This window comes from Macaca mulatta, chromosome 14 (assembly GCF_049350105.2).
Source record: "Macaca mulatta isolate MMU2019108-1 chromosome 14, T2T-MMU8v2.0, whole genome shotgun sequence".
NCBI lineage: Eukaryota > Metazoa > Chordata > Mammalia > Primates > Cercopithecidae > Macaca > Macaca mulatta.
The window spans coordinates 102,820,202-102,837,313 of NC_133419.1; the positions used below are offsets into that span (position 1 = coordinate 102,820,202).

At 36.8% G+C, this 17,112-nt stretch overlaps 1 protein-coding gene across 3 annotated transcripts in view; it reads left to right on the forward strand.

Moving 5' to 3' along the window:
• CEP126 (centrosomal protein 126) overlaps positions 1-17,112 on the forward strand; it is a 76,665-nt gene that overhangs the window by 24,046 nt on the left and 35,507 nt on the right. For 2 of the 3 annotated variants that reach the window (XM_001095649.5, XM_015115537.3), the window contains exons 3-5: positions 2,899-3,044; positions 7,047-7,158; positions 15,391-15,589. In XM_001095649.5, the coding sequence (XP_001095649.5) occupies positions 2,899-3,044; positions 7,047-7,158; positions 15,391-15,589 (457 nt within the window). Of the gene's footprint in view, positions 1-2,898; positions 3,045-7,046; positions 7,159-13,420; positions 14,105-15,390; positions 15,590-17,112 lie in introns of all 3 variants that reach the window. The other variant, XM_015115538.3, reaches the window with a different exon arrangement.

A 17,112-nucleotide genomic window follows, 5' to 3' on the forward strand; every position in this document is an offset into this window, starting at 1 on the left:
ACAACATTTGTCCTTTTGAGACTGGCTTATTTCACTTAGCAGAATGTTTTCAAGGTTCATTTATGTGTAGCACGTGCCAGAATTTTCTTCCTTTTTAGACTGAAAAAAATTCCATTGTATGTCTATGCCACATTTTGTTTATCCATTCATCCATTTATGAGCACTTGGATTGCTTCCACCTTTTGGCTATTATGAATAATGTTACTATGAAAATGGATATAAAAATATCTGTTTGAGTCCCTGTTTTCACTTCTTTGGGATATAGTCCTCAAAGTGAAACTCTTTTATCATATGGTAATTCTATGTTTAATTTTTTGAAGAATCAGCATACCAATTTCCACAGCTGCTGCACCATGTTACATTTCTACTAGCAATGCATAAGAGTTCCAGTTTCTCTACATCCTTACCAACAGTTTCTATTTTTTATTTTGTTTTGTTTTTTAAATAATAGTCATCCTAATTGGGTGTGGTGTGGCATTTCATTGTGGTTTTAATTTGCATTTTCTTAATGATTAATGAGCATCTTTTCATGTGTTTGTTTGTATTTGTATATCTTCTTTAGAGAAATTTCTATTCAAGTCTTTTGCCCATATTTTTAAATCAGGTTGTTTTGTTGTTGTTGAGTTGTTGAAGTTCTTGATATCAATCCTTATCAGATATGTAATAGGAAATATTTTCTCTCATTTCCTGTGTGGCCATTTTACTCTGTCGATAGTGTCCTTGGATCCACAAAAGTTTTTAATTTTGATGAAGTTCAACTTATCTATTTTTCCTTTTGTTTGTGCTTTTAGTGTGATATCAAGAAATTATTGTCAAACCTAATGTCATGAAGCTTTTTCTGTATGTTCTCTTCTGAGTTTTTAGTTCTTCTATTTGGATATTTGATCCACTTTGGGGTAATTTTTATATGTGCTGTAAGGGTAAGAGTCCAACTATATTGTTTTGCAGTATCCAACACCATTTCCTATAAAGATTGTCCTTTTCTCATTAGATGGTTTTGGCATCCTTGTGGAAAATCATTTGACCATATATAAGAGGGTTTATTTATGGGCTCTCTATTCATTCCATTAGTCTGTGTGTCCATCTTTATGCCAGTACCACACTGCTTTGATTACCATAAATTTGTAGTAAGTTTTGAAATCAGGAAGGGTGAAACATTCCGTTTTGGGTTTTTTTTTTTTTCCCAATATTATTTTGGCTATTCAGGGTTCCTTGACATTGTATGTAAATTTTAAAGTGGATTTTTCTATTTCTGCAAAGAAAAAAAAAGTCATTGGGATTTGAGGGATTGAATAGATTGAAGGTAGCTTTGAGTAGTGTTGTCTTCTTAACGATATCTTCTTTGAATTCATGAGCATGGTAGGTCTTTACATTTATTTGCATCTTTTTAAAATTATTTCAGTCATGTTTTACAGTTTTTGGTGTATAAGTCTTTTGCCTCCTTGGTTAAGTTTATTCCTAAGCATTTCTGTGCTATTGTAAATTGAGATTGTTTATTTCCTTTCTGGATTGTTCATTGTTAAGTGTATAGAAATGCAACTGGTTTATATGTGTTGATTTTGTATCCTGCAACTTTGCTGAATTCATTTATTAGTGATGGTTTTAGGTGGAATCTTTAGGGTTTTCTAAATATAAGATTATGTCATCTGGACTAGAGTTAATTTTACTTTTTCCTTTCTAGTCCGATGCCTCTTTTTTTTTCTTGCCTACTTGCTCTGGCTACAACGTCTAATATTATGTTGAATCAAATGGTAAAAGCAACTTCTTACCTTGACCTGGGGAGATTCTTGAAGGAGATTGTTTTGGGAGCTAAAAATCTTCTCCCCCACCTCTGGTGCTACATCACTACATTCTACCTATCTCATATGTTGGACCACTTGGAGATCTATAGTCCTCTATCACCTGAAAGTAAATATAGTTCCCTTAATCGGAGCTATTTAGAGTAGAATAATGTTCTAGCCAGGAGAGGTCTTTAGAAAGATGGTTAATAGTAACCTATGGCACTAAAAATTCTTAAAGAGTTCTTACCAACCATCTCCTAACCCCATGCATTCTAAGGAGTTCCCTTTGGAGGTTTCTCTACCAGTGATTCGTAGGCTCATCTTTTTTTTTTTTTTTTTTCATTTTCCAGCAAATAATTATTGAATCATACACACATACATGCGCGAACACACACACACACACACACACACAGAGTCTTCCAAGGACAAAATCAATTTTTGAGACAGTACAGCTTAAACTAGAGAACATAAATTTCAAGTGTCTGGGGGCAATCAGAAATAAATGAAATAAGAAAGTTAAGAAAAATAGGGAATGGCAGGGATTGGGGCAGGTGTTTGGAGCTATGTGTGATTAAGAATCCAGATTTGCCAGATCTTCCAAATTTTGAAGAGAAACTGGAAATTCACATTTTTATGTAAATTTCCTGAATTTTTAGCACAGTTCCAACTTAAAATGACAGCCAATTTTAAACTTGTGGTCCAAAAGAAAAATAAAAATGTACAGATTTTATTGAATGCCTCATAATTTTCAAAGCTACTTCTTTCACTAATGAATTCATTCTTCATATTACAGAAAATGGCATAGCTTTCTTAGAAAAGGTTTTTTCCACAGGACAGTTTGCGAGTGGGAATAGGTATGCGGACCTGTCAGAAATTAGAAAGGGACGCATTAGAGAATCTTCTCTTAGTTGCAAGAGACCTGGGTAAAGTTCTGAAATTACCATTTACAAAGCAAAAAGTCTTTGGCAAACACCTGTTTTAAAAAAATTTAAAATGTGTTGTTTTTAAGTAAAATTTTGAAATACGAAAACACTGTTATACAATAAATGCATCATTTTGAAACTATTTTCTAAACTTACCACCTCTTTCTGTTGCCTACTTTGTGTTTTAAATATAGAGCTTTTGAGGAAAAACGAAAAGAACAAGAAGAAAAAGAACACCAAATTAGAGAACAAATACTTCAACAAAGAAAACAGAGGTTTGAAGAAGTTACTGAAAAATTCCAGCGTGCCCATATTCCTCTTTCACAGCGGAGGAAAGCAGGTGCCTTAATTTCTAGAACAATATGAGAACAAAAATTGAAGTTTTAATCTCATTTGACTTGGGTAGACAATAAACTCATAAATGAAGAAATGAAGTGGAAACAAACTAAAATGACCAATATGACTTTTGAGTAAAAGCACTTTAACCAAATGAAAAATAGTCATTTGATTTAGGTTTAATTCAGAGAATACTGTTGGCTGTATTACTAAATTCTGAAACTCACGGTTTGAATTGACTTCCAACTGGTTACAATGTTTTGTCTTTTTAAAATTGATTTGGTAAGTAGCTTAGTACAAAGAAAATTTAACGTTTGGGTTCAGAAAATTAGTGTCACATTTATTCTAGTATTTTTTAATGGTTTGGTTCAAATTCATATTTGAGAGACTGGCAGAACAAAAAGAAAGTCTACAGAGTAATATAATCCAACAAGATAAAGACTTGGAACCATTTAAGAATTTAAATAAGATTATGGTTGGTTCTTTTGTATTATATCTACATTTTAGTACCTTAAATAGTAAGACAATTAACAATATGTCAAAACTTCATAAAGAAAAGTGATAAGCAAAACCTTTATGTATTCAGCAAACATATGGTGTACTGTGTTGTACTTAGCCTTAGGCTAAGCTGAGATATAGAAAAATCTAATTGCATTCTACCATTAAAGATCTCACAACCTATTTTGGAGATGAGAGTGGTATAAGCAATGTCAATAATGTAATGATAATTGCTATGGTAGCAGAGTGTGTAAAGTGCCATGAGAGCACAGAGGAAAGAACACTAAACCTATGTCAGGACCTCAAGGACATCATTCTTGGAAAAATGACTTAAGTCAGATCTTAACAAATGAGCATATTGCGAAGCAAACAGAAAATAAAAGGACATCCCAGGCAAAAGAACAGCTTGTGCAAATAAATTATGTATTTCAGTGTATCTGAAGCATAGGATGGGGAAAAAAAGAAGAAAATGGATATGAAGCTAGAAAAAATAAAGGTAGCCAGTTCTCATAGAACTTTATATGCCATGCCAGGAATTTCATCTTTATGCAAAATACAGTCCACTTACAGTTTTTTTAACGAGAAAGCAAGCCATTGCTGTGTTAGTAATATTACTGTTAATAAGGGCAGCTAGTAAAACTGTGCAAAATAACAATAGCTTCAACATGATAGGAGTTTATTTTTCTCCCGTATAATATGGAGTCCTGTGGTAGGCAGTCATGAGCTGGTTTGTTGATTATACTGAGTTGAGAGACAGAAGGATCATCTATCACTCGGCTCAACAGTCTTTAGTATCTGGTTTTTATCCTCACTGTCATGGTCACATGGTAGCTGCCAGAGCTCAACCATCATAGCAGTGTTCTAGGCAAGAACAAAGGACAGGAAAAAAGGGTGCACCTCTGAGATCTCTGCTTGGCAACTTTATTTGCAAGGGAGTCTGAAAAAAATAGTTTCTTTTAATGTAGGTATATTGCTACCCCTAACTATATAGGGTCTGTAAGGGAGTTTAAAAAAAAGTTTTTTTAATGTGGGTGTATTGCTACCCCTAACTATATAGGGTCTATAAGGAAAAAAGAGAAAATGCATATTAGGTGGGGAACTTGGGGTCTCTGTTATATAATTAGATTTGTTAGAAAGATAATTACAGTTACAAGATGGAATATCGATTGAAGAAGAGACTTACTAAAGTAAGTAGACTAGTAGGATACTATTTAAATAATTATGGTAAGAGATGTTAAGCTCCTAAATTAAAGCAGTGCATTGAGTGTAAGAGATAAGAGTTACCATATTCATCCTTTTTTTTCTTTTTCTTTTTCTTTTTTTTTTTGAGACGGAGTCTTGCTCTTCTCACCTAGACTGGAATGCAGTGGTACGATCTCGGCTCACTGCAACCTCCACCTCCCGGGTTCAAGAGATTCTTCTGCCTCAGCCTCCCAAGTATGTGGGATTACAGGTGCCCTCCACCATGCCCAGTCACCTTTTGTATTTTCAGTAGAGATGGGGTTTCAACATGCTGGCAAAGCTGGTCTTGAACTCCTGACCTCAGGTGATCTGCCCTCCTTGGCTTCCCAAAGTACTGGGATTACAGGCGTGAGCTACTGTGCCCAACCAGAGATACTATATTCAAGAGATATAATCACAGCCAGCTGAGGTGGCTTATGCCTGTAATCCCAGCCCTTTGGGAAGCCGAGGCAGGCGGATGGCTTGAGAGCTCACGAGTTCAACACCATCCTGGGCAACATGATGAAACTCAATCTCTACAAACAATACAAAAATTAACCAGGCATGGTGGTGCATGCCTGTAGTCCCAGCTACTCGGGAGGCTGAAGTGGGAGGATCACTTGAGCCCAGGAAGCGGAGGTTGTAGTGAGCCAAGATCACACCACGGCACTCCAGCCTGGGAAACAGAGTCAGACCTTATCTCAAAAAAATAAAAAAATAGACATAATCAATAGGATTCAGTTACTAATTCGATTGTGGTGAAAGAGGCTGAGCACAGTGGCTCACACCTGTAATCCCAGCACTTTGGGAGGCCGAGGCGGGTGGACCACCTGAGGTTGGGAGTTCGAGACCAGCCTGGCCAAAACGGTAAAACCCCATCTCTAATAAAAATACAAACGTTAGCCAGGCATCGAGGCGGGTGCCTGTAATCCCAACTACTAGGGAGGCTGAGGCAGGAGAATTGCTTAAAAACCCAGGAGGCGAAGGTCATAGTAAGCTGAGGTCGCACCACTGCATTCCAGCCTGAGTGACAGAGCAAGACTCCATCAAAAAAAAACAAAAAGTGGTGGAAGAGAGGCTAGAAGGAGAACAGTACCTCTATAAATTAGCAGAAAACCTTATTTTAAACATTCAATAAATACTTTTTAAATTAATTGATTACTTTCATAGATGCATCCTTTATGATGCAAAATATCAGCAGACTATCCTATAGCTTTGCGTTCTTCATGTAATCACCAGTTGATTAGGGAAATGGATTGTCTCTAGAGTTCAAGTTTGAACTAAACCTTACATAATAACATACTGTTTTTGTTTAAACATTCTAAATAAATTACAAACATTGTAATAATTAAAAAGTCTGATGACATATTGGTGTTTTAAAGGAGAAAAGAGGAAGATAGTTTGGAAGTACTCACAAAGAGCTAAAGCCAGAAATTCACTCACCCTATTTCTAGGCCTTGAGTTATTTATAGTATATGATACACTACAGATACCATGTATAGATAGTATAGTATATTTATGGTCTATGATGGGAGGAAAATAATGTCTCCATTTGAGGGGGTTGTAGGACAATTAATGTCCTTAAAAGACAGCTATGCTTCAACTTGAACAAGAAAGAGAAGACAGTATTTAGAGGGAAGTAGGGGAAAATAGAGTATGTTGAGTACCAAAGTGCACAATGGAAGGCTTTGAGAAAGTGGATATATATAGGACATAGGGTTATATTTAACGTTGTACAGGACAGTATATGGATGAGTGTCCATAATAATGTATGACCTTGAGCAAGTTACTTTGCTTCTGTATGCTTTAGTTTCCTCAGTTGTAAAATTCAAATATACCTCATAGGCCATAGCGAGGGTTAAATAGTTTATGTGCATTAAGTGCTTAAAAATAAGGTCTGTAACTTAAGTGCTCAGTAAATGTTAGTTGGTGTTTTTGTATGTTCCCCTTTTCTTCATAGGAATATTTATAAATAGTGTCAGAAATTTATACCACTATGAGATCAAATATAGGGGAGTTTGCATGCGAGGATGAAGAGCCTGGACATTTCTCAGAGTCTCTTTTTTCCTGATAAATATTCTTAAAATTGGTGATGAAAACTTTGAGGTAACACATTCTCTTTTGGGAATTGAATGTCAAAATTTAAAGTATTTACACTATTCTGAAAATATTTTCTTTTTACAAAAGTTTTAAAGTAATATTTTATCATTAGCCAATTAAATTATATGTAAAGAGACCATTGAAGATAAAGTGATTCTGCACTATTTGGTCTTTATTATCTCTTTAGTTTTCAGAAAACCAGTTCCTCCATTAGAAGAGGCCCTCAAACAAATTCAGGAATCCAACTTAAAATCAGAAGTAAACCTTCCCTTTTCCCATAGACCAACAATAAACTGGAGGTAAGTAATTTATGATTATTGTATACAATTATTACAATAATTGTATAACTATCCAGTTGCTGTGCTTGTCAGCCTTTTCATCAGCTACTCCTCACCTCTGTTTTAGAGTTTATTTTATTTTTACAGTTTAAATTGAGGTAGAGTAGAATGTAAATTGCTCCAAGAATAGGTCAGAATTCCAATTTGTTGTCTTAAAGTCTTTGGTGTTACAAAATACTATGTATGTTAAATAATTTTTTGTGGAACATATCAAAACACTTTAAATATTGATATTGATATTTTGATTAAAATTGTAATATCTTTACTGAGAAGAGAAAAATTATGTTGAATTGTAATAAATTTAGGTAAAAAGAGTAACTTTATGGTAGAAATGGGTTTTTCCTCACTGAAAATCTATCTTGAATGTCTTGAAAAGATTACAGAGTCTCCTGGTTCTTCTACAGGATGGCATAAGTGAATCATCTAGAAGTAATAGGATAGACCAATCAACCAGTGGGTACCCTCGGACATCCTGTATCTTCCATTTATTTATTCCAAACATTTCTTAACGCTACTACATGTAAAGAAGTAGATCAGGCATTATAAGGGGATATGGAGAAGTATATACTATTGTAAAATATAATCCCCAGTGTATAATCTAAAAGATAAGTGAAATCGTGCTTCAGAAATATAGAATAGTGCCAAATGAGTAATTACAATAATATATAAAATTCATTTATATAAATAACATCTGCAATTCAGACAAATTATGTTAATATTTTACCTGTGCATAATGTTATTCCATTTTTAGAATATTTGTGGTCAATAGTTCCCTTGATTAGGACTAAGAACAAGTAAATGTATCCTCTTGATCCTAATTAGAGTTCAGGAAAGACCTCATGGGACAGAGAATTCTTCAGCAAAGCTTTGAAGAAAATAGTAGTTATTTGGAACAAGTGAGTGGATGGCATTTTAGACAGAGAGATGAGCTGTGCAAAAGCCAAGGACAATCGAAGCCATGATATACTCTAGGAGTAAGAGCATGTGTACATCATAGAATGCAAAATACAGATGGCTTTGCCAGATACAAGATTGGAGAGATAAGTGCATCTGTATGCCAAGAAATATAAACTTTACCTTGAGAGTTTAAGAGGAGTCAATGAATAATTTTAGACAAATTAGTGATAAGGTAAAATTTTCTTTTTAAACATATTATTCCAATCCATTGTGAACAATTGTGGATAATGGATTGAAAGGTGGGGATATTTCAATAAATGTAGAAATTATATAGCCTAGAGCTCAAGAGAAACTTAGGCTAAAGGCATTTGAAGCCATGGTAATGCATATGGTCAACTATGGAGAGTATGTGTGTGATGAGCACTGAAGAACAGCAACATTTAAGCAAGTGGAAAAAAAAGAGATGCTTGCAAACAGAATGGCTAGAATGGCTCATATAGGACTAGGAGAGGTCAGTACTATGAAAACTAAGGAAGGATAAATGTTCATGGGAAAAAAAATAGTTTACAGAGATCAAATAACTTCTAAAGAATCAGACACATAATGTCTGTCAGTCAGGATCCTGGCAGGAAACAGGAGGCACACTTAAAAGAGGTGACTGAGAGGTTAAGTAAGGAACTATAAAACCAACAAAGGATGGTAAAGCACCCCCAGAACTGACACAAAGTCAATATTACCAACACAGACCTGAACTGAAAAGAGCTGGACTGTAGAAGAAGGAGGCTGGACAGGTCCTGTGGTCTTAGGGAGAGGAATGTAAGCCACTGCTAAACCAAGCCCAGCAGGGAGGAAGTCAGAGGAATAATTATCAAAAACCACTTTGTTCTGTCACCCTCGTTTCTCCTTCTAGTCCCTTCCACTGGCCAAACTCAGCCATAAATCAAAGAGCAAGGGACGATTCAGTCTCTTGGAGCAGAGTCAAGTAGAGAAATGTGGCAAATGAATCTGGAGAGGCAAAGAGAGAATGTCCAACATACAATGTGTCCACTGTATTTCACAACAAAAAAAGTTACTGGCGGCCGGGCGCAGTGGCTCAAGCCTGTAATCCCAGCACTTTGGGAGGCCGAGACGGGCGGATCACGAGGTCAGGAGATCGAGACCATCCTGGCTAACACAGTGAAACCCCGTCTCTACTAAAAATTACAAAAAACTAGCCGGGCGACATGGCGGGCGCCTGTAGTCCCAGCTACTTGGGAGGCTGAGGCAGGAGAATGGCGTGAACCCGGGAGGCGGAGCTTACAGTGAGCTGGGATCCGGCCACTGCACTCCAGCCTGGGCGGCAGAGCGAGACTCCGTCTCAAAAAAAAATCTACTGTAGGTCAGGCAGGGTGATTCACACCAGTAATTCCAGCAGTTTGGAAGGCCGAGGTGGAAGCATCACTTGAGCTCAGGAGTTCAAGACCAGACTGGGAAACATGGCACAACCCCATCCCTACAATTTTTGTCAGACCAATTTTAGTGCAGTGGTGGGGGCAGAAAATAAATTGCGATGAGTTGAAGAGAAATGGAGAGCGAAAAGGATAACAAGTTTAGTTTGACTGTGAAAGTTAGAGAGTGATAGGACAATAGCCAGAGGAGATGTACGGCCAATATATGGCTTTTCCCTTAAGAGAGATCTTATGATATTTAAATATGAATATTAAAGTGATAAGCAACAGAATTATAGTCTAGAAAGGTAGAGTAGAATTTGAGTAAGTACTTATCCTGTGTTGGACATTGATTAGCATGGATTACACATGTGAATGAGATATGGTCCTCTGCCTAGCAAGGGTTTGCAATTACATTATAATACTGTTTGTTGGTCTTTACAACATAATACACATGTAATACTGCATAATGGGGATTGTTACAGAAATACTAGCAAAGTAACAAAGAAGTACAGCATTGAAGGTAGAAGGTAGTCTTAGAGAATGAGTTAAGATTTATCAGAGAAGCATGTGTTGGGTTTTAGGCATGTGCAGTGCTACAGTGTTGTGAAAGGCATAGACCCCCGAGGAAATAGAACTTATTCAGAGTGGCAGGGCTATAGGATGTGTTGCTGATGGGACAGGGGATGATCTAGAAATGTTGATTGTGATCAGATGTAAAATGTTTGTATGTCTAGCAAGTGAGTGTGAACTTTATCCTGTAACCAGTGGGGAGCCAATGGAGGTTTCTCAGCAGGGAGTGATAGCATCCTCTTTATTATTTTAGAAAGATAAATGGTGCAAATGTTGGAGAATAGAGAAGATAGAGACAAATTGGAGGCAAGGAGACCAGAGAAGAAATTATTGGAATAACCCAAGGGATAGATCCTTACTGCCTAAACCATAACAGTGCTATTTTGTATAGTGAAGAAAGGATGGATCTGATAGTAAAAAGTTTTGAGTAGTGAGAGTATGAGAAAGAAGAATGAAGATAATGTGCTTTCACAGTGCAGAGAAGTAACATAAAGAAATAAGAGTTTAAGGATATTGGTCAACTAGAAGTATAAGAATTGAAGTATAGGCTGGGCATAGTGACCCATACCTGTAATTTCAGTGCTTTGGGAGGCTGAGGAAGGAGAATCGATTAAGACCAGGAGTTCAAGATCAACCTGGACAATATAGCATCTCTACACACACATAAAATGTAAAAATTAGCTGGGCATGCTGGCACACACCTGTAGTTCTAGCTACTCGAGGAGATGAGATAAAAGGATCACTTGAGCCCAGGAGTTGGAGTCGCAATGAGCTATAATCACACCACCGCACTCCAGCCTAGGTAAGAGAGTAAAATCCTGTCTCAAAAGAAAAAGGAGAAGGAGAAGGAAAAAGAAAAGAACAAGAAGATGAGGAAGAGGAGGAGGAAGCAGAATTGGAGAATAGACAGAATAGAAGCAGAAAGAAAAGATACTTTATTAAAAGAATAGATGAGTTTGGTATAGGACAGAGGAAATAGAAAAAAGCAAAAAAAAAATCAAAAGCAACTGATATTTTGAGTCTTGATGATTAAGAGAATATGATTAACTTTTTTAAAATTCCCTTTGAGCCTTCTGAATTTTTTTTTTCTATCCATTGTTATACTTCATGCTAATTGGATATTTTAGTCTCACTCTGTCGCCAGGCTGGAGTGCAGTGGTGCGATCTCAGCTCACTGCAACCTCTGCCTCCTGGGTTCAAGCGATTCTCCTGACTCAGCCTCCCGAGTATCTGGGATTACAGGCACGTACCATACCCAGCTAAGTTTTGTATTTTTAGTAGAGATTGGGTTTTACCATTTTGGCCAGGAGGGTCTCGATTTCTTGACCTGGTGATCCACCCACCTCGGCCTCCCAAAGTGCTGGGAATACAGGCCTGAGCCACCGTGCTCGGCCAGATATTTTCAGTTTTGAAAAACTCTTGTAGAATGAAGAAAAGCATAGGCATTTTTCTTGTTCAAGAGTGTGCAGTTGCTTGAAGTCTTAGAAGAGTTAAACTGTCAGAACAACTTTGTTTTCCCTGTAGCAAACATGTAGATATGATTACAGCAAGTCTATGCTAGGATCATTAAATAACACACATCATCTTTGTTTTATGAGAAATGATCTTCATTGTGCATTAGAATACCTAGTTTTCGTGTTATTTTAATATGCTATTTTGACTTTGACTTCATGATATCTATGTGTGCATGTTTATATATGTATCACATAAATTCTATGTATTTGGAAAACAAGTATATACAATGTATAGTGAGAACACTATGATTTACTTATTAAAAAGTTAGACTTCTCTCCACAGATACCCAATAGTCTTAAGTAATGTATATGAAAGTGCTTTGTAAACTATGAAATTCTATACAAATATGAGATATTGGAATATTAAGAATCAGGTGTTAGGTTAGTGGGCATATTTTTATTTATTGAAAATTTGATTAAGCTGAAATCATTGATAAACTACTATCATATTAAAAATACATTTTCAGTGGAACGTAAACCTCACTGTATTAAGAAATAAAGTAATGCCATGAAATAAGGGGCTTACAAAGAAGCAGAGGTATATCAGTAAGATTATTCTAATGTGGAAAATGTTAGTGGTAGATAAAAACAAGATGTGGGCGATGTGATCATGTAAATGAGAAAAAAAAAGTACGATAAAGTGCAGGGCATTTAGCGCTTAGGCCCCAAGACAAATCAGAGAATAGGTTCTCATGAACATAGAAGCTGCTTCAGCAAATAGTGAGACGTAAAAATATTAATAAGGGAGTAAAGTTAAAAATATAAGAAGTAATTAGTCTTCTATCACCACCAAATCCTTATCATAAAACTAATGTGCTTGACCATTCTGGAAGGTGTAAGGTAAAAGGGAGATATATTTTCTCCTGTATTAAATGGTTAAACTTCAATAAAATGATACTGCTAGATATCTATCTCCAATATCCATGTATTTGTGTTGTGGCAGTTGATCCTGAACTACGTGCTACACTGAGAAATCTGGCCAGAGCTGAGCAGTTATCTATTGACCTCTATTTGCCCTTTGAACGCATGCTTTAAACCAGATTGTCCAGCCCATATTCCTGTATCTGTATGAGTAAAAGGCTTCTGAGAAGTGAAAATACTCTAAGAGCCAGAAATAAGAAATGGCGAACCTGAATAAGCTATGTACATTTTTCAGTCCATGTGAGAGGACACTGATTGATCAAAGGAAGATCATGCATGGACCCTATGGACAAAAAAAAAAAAAAAAAAAAAAAAACATGAATCAAAAGCCTAGAGGCAGCCCAATAAACCAAAAAAAAAAAAAAATCTTAATAAGGCTATCTCTCTACTTGCCTGTCCAAATGCTTTTCCACCTGTGCAGATCCATTCCTGCCTGTCCAGCTGTCTCCACACCTGACCCCTACTTACCTGATCAACTGTCTCCTCCGCGGGTCCCATTGCGGTCCCACCACTTCCAAATTCTTCCTAGCTACCCAACTGTTTCTCCTACCCACCAGCCCCATATACTGCCTATCCATCCATCTGTACCCTCTACTCTTCCAAAGACCTTTGCACCAGTCCCATTACTGTCTTACCCAATTAAATATCGTCCTCGTCCTCCAACCCCGGCTACTTCCAGCATTTCTAGCAGTTTCCCTCATCTACCAGCACCAATTCCTTCTTGCCTACCTGGCCATCTACCCCATCCACCCCAAAGGTCTCCAGTCATTCCTGACCCTGACTCACAGAACAAGTTATTTTACAAAACTTTCAGACCCAAACATTTCCTTCCAGCACAGCGTTCTACCGCAGCCACTCTAATGCCTGCCCTTGTTCGTCGTTCCCTTCCAGCTCGACTGGTTGTTTCCCCAACCCCTTTGGAACCTCTCCCTGTTTTGAAGCCTTCCTGTTTATCCAGTCACTCCCCTCATCCACCAGTCCCCACTCTTTCTTATGTCACTCCGTTGCCTGCACATCCTGCTAGCTTGGATTCTTTTCAGTCAGTCCAGCGATCTGTTCCACAAGCCACAGCATTGTCAAATCAGCCCAAGGCCTTTGCAGATCATCTACCAGCCTCAGTTCTCTCCCTTGCATCTCCCTGTCATTCTTCATCTTCTTCTTTGCCTTCATCTCCTTCTACTTCGACATCCTTTTCTTCAGCCTGTATACCGTTTTCTTCCTCCTCATCTGTTCTTTCCTCTTCTTCGACTTCCTCTTCTACTTCTCCATCCTTACCTCCTTCATCTATCCCTCTTTTTTCCTCTCCTTTGCATTCATCTTCCTCTCCAGGTTTGCCTCCAACTTATTTAGCTTTTCCCTCTCCAATTTCTCCTGTTTCTTCTTCCTTTATGATTTCCTCTTCCTTTCCCCCTATTCTTCACTCTCCTTCTGTTTCTACCTCCCCATCTCCTTTTATTCCTATCCACCCCTTCAATCCTCCTCACTGGGGGAAGAAAGTAGAGAAGAGAAGAGAAGAAAGTGAAGTAGAGAAGAAAGGAATAGAGAAGAAAAAGTTGACAGACGACAACTTTAAAGGTAAATAAATTGAGTTTATTAGATATTTTGTAGATATAGCAATATTTTGTTTGGGAAGGGCAACTGAAGGGGAAGGATTATGTAAGAGTAGGAAAGTGTAAAAGGAAGAGACAGAAACATACTCTCAATGTTCAGGAACTTGTATTAAATACCTTCTTGCTCTCCCTGATTAAATGTGTGATCACAAAGGGATAGTTAAGAATCTAGTCATCTTTGACCTTGACTACTCCAGTCTGTCCAAATAAAGATATATATGGATATTGGAGATAGGTAATCGGTATATATCACATGTGACCATCGTCACCTTCCAAAACATTTTTATTCTCATTAAAGTGGGAATAATTTAATAATTTAATTGAATTAGGAATAAATGCTCTTGGGATTCATACTGCCAGCCCCAGTGCAGCAGCATTCAGCTATATGATAGTCTCATCCCCATCCTATCCTCCCCCAAAAATCTTCTTTAGTTCTTTGCTTTCACTTTGTATATGTACTGAAATGTAACATGCTATAGCTTTGCAGAAGGTACAAAATTCTAATAGAAAATGATGTCATGCACTGAAAATGTTTGAATGACCCCTTAGCATAGTAAAGGTAGACTCTATATTAAGGGTACACTTATATTAAGGGTACACTTCTGTGTATATTAAGGGTATATTAAGGGTACACTTCTGTGGCATAAAAACCATGCTTATATTCCTATTTATATTCCTGAAATAACTGAAAATAAGTGAGTACTTGGCCTCCATTGAGGAAGATCCAAGTTCCCAAAGCTAGTTAAATAGGGAGGAAATTCCTGCCGACCCCGACAAGCAATGTTTATATTTTCTATCTGCTTGAATCTTCAACCAACACTATTAGGGTTACAGTTTTTTCCTAACCTACCAGCCATGACATCAACTCAGAAAGAAGGGTAATGCAGTATATTATTATCCATATAGGAATGCTCTTAAAGACCTGAGGACTAACTCTACACAGGAATTACTTCTACCCTTGTCCCAGATGATAGAGGGATAGGTTATAATATCCCTCAAAGCCGTTAATTACTGGGCATTCCTATATGAAGGTGGAGTTCTTTACTGGCACTTTAGTCTCACAACTATTTTTATTCTACTATTGATTGCCTTAAATTCTCATTCTAACATGTCTATATATTTCTCCAATATCCTTATATGTGGTTACCTGGACAAACACACACATATTACACAAATGTGTCATGTATATACATATAGAAAGAAGTTAACTTTATTTAAATGTACTAAGCGCTTTCTGTGTCTGGTTCACAGAGCTATAGATTCTGCCTTGCCTTCAGCATTATCAAAAAATGATCACAAACATCAGAAACAACTCTTATCCAGAATCAATTGTGATAAAGAAATGAATGAAAACATGAGGGCAACCTTGGCTACTAGCAAAAATGTGTTCCAGCTTAAACTGGAGGAAACTCAGAAATGCCTAGAAGATCAGCATCTAAGCAATTTGCAAGTATGAAACTATAAAAATGTTGTTAATATTTTAATTCCTTGTACTAATTTTGCTCCACTTTTGCAATGTTCTCCACTAAAGAAATATCTTACTAGCTAAGAGTGGCCTTGAAAGAGTGTGGAGGAATCAGCACAAATTCATCATAGAAACTATAGAAATAATTTTTTAGTTTTTTCCTTACCTTTGAAAGTAAAATGTAATGTATTATTGTTAGAGATTGTATTATAAAAAGCAACCAGAAAAGTATAAAGATGTAGGTATTAGTTTCTTAATGGAAATATGGCAGGATTCACTAGAAATGATGTTTGTAATCTATCCCTAGAAGGGCATATACTTTGTTATTTTTTCCACAACTGAATACAGATATCAGCTGATTTTCCTACATGTCCATCCATGTACTTTATTTTTCATTAATAATTATACACATTTATGAGATTTTTAATAAGCCAATATCAAGATTAAATTCATAACATTGACCTGATTCATCCAACAATCAACAGTGGCAAGGCTAAGAAGGCAAAACAGAAGATTCCTGGCAGCTATCGTGATGTGCCTTCCTACCATAAACAACTATGATTATGAATAAAATATATAAAACAACTGCTTTTAGACATGAGCCAGAGGCAGTGCAGGATGTGATCTTGAAAAGGGGAAACAAATGACGTAAGCCTTATGATCACCTAGGCTTTCTATGTTGGTATATTGCCTGAATAAGCCTTAAAAAGATCCACTAGTAACCCAAGCTACCTATTAAACAAAAAAACTTAACACTTTTTTCTGTTTTTCTTTTCTTTTTTTTTTCTTTTTTTTTTTTTGAGATGGAGTTTCACTCTGTCACCAGGCTGGAGTGCAGTGGTGCAATCTCAGCTCACTGCAACCTCTGCCTCCCGGGTTCAAGCAATTCTCCTGCCTCAGCCTCCCGAGTAGCTGGGACTACAGGTGCCTGCCACCACGCCCAGCTAATTTTTGTACTTTTAGTAGAGACGGGGTTTCACCACGTTGGCCAGGATGGTCTCAATCTCTGGACCCCATGATCCGACCGCCTCGGCCTCCCAAAGTGCTGGGATTACAGGTGTGAACCACCATGCCTGGCCAACACTTTCTTAAAGAAGACTATGAAATCTAAATATTCAATAACATGATGCTCACAATGTCAGCATTCAATCAAAACTTACTAGACATATGAAGAATCAGGAAAATATGACCCATAACCAGGAGAAGAGTAGTCAGTATAATCAGACAGAAATAACAGAGATGATGGAATTAACCAACAAGGAATTTTAACGTATTTTTATAAATATTTTCAAGGAATTAAAGTAAAAATGCACATAAGAAAAACAGTTTAAAAAAGAAATAAACAGACCTTCTAAATCTGAAAAACATACTGTCAGAAATGAAAAATTGACTGGATGGGCTTAACTTTGCAGTAATTGCAGAACAAAAGATTAGTGGACTTGAAAACATAGCAATAGAAATTATCCAAGCTGAAGCTTTAGGAGAAAAAGGCTGGAAAAAAAATGAAC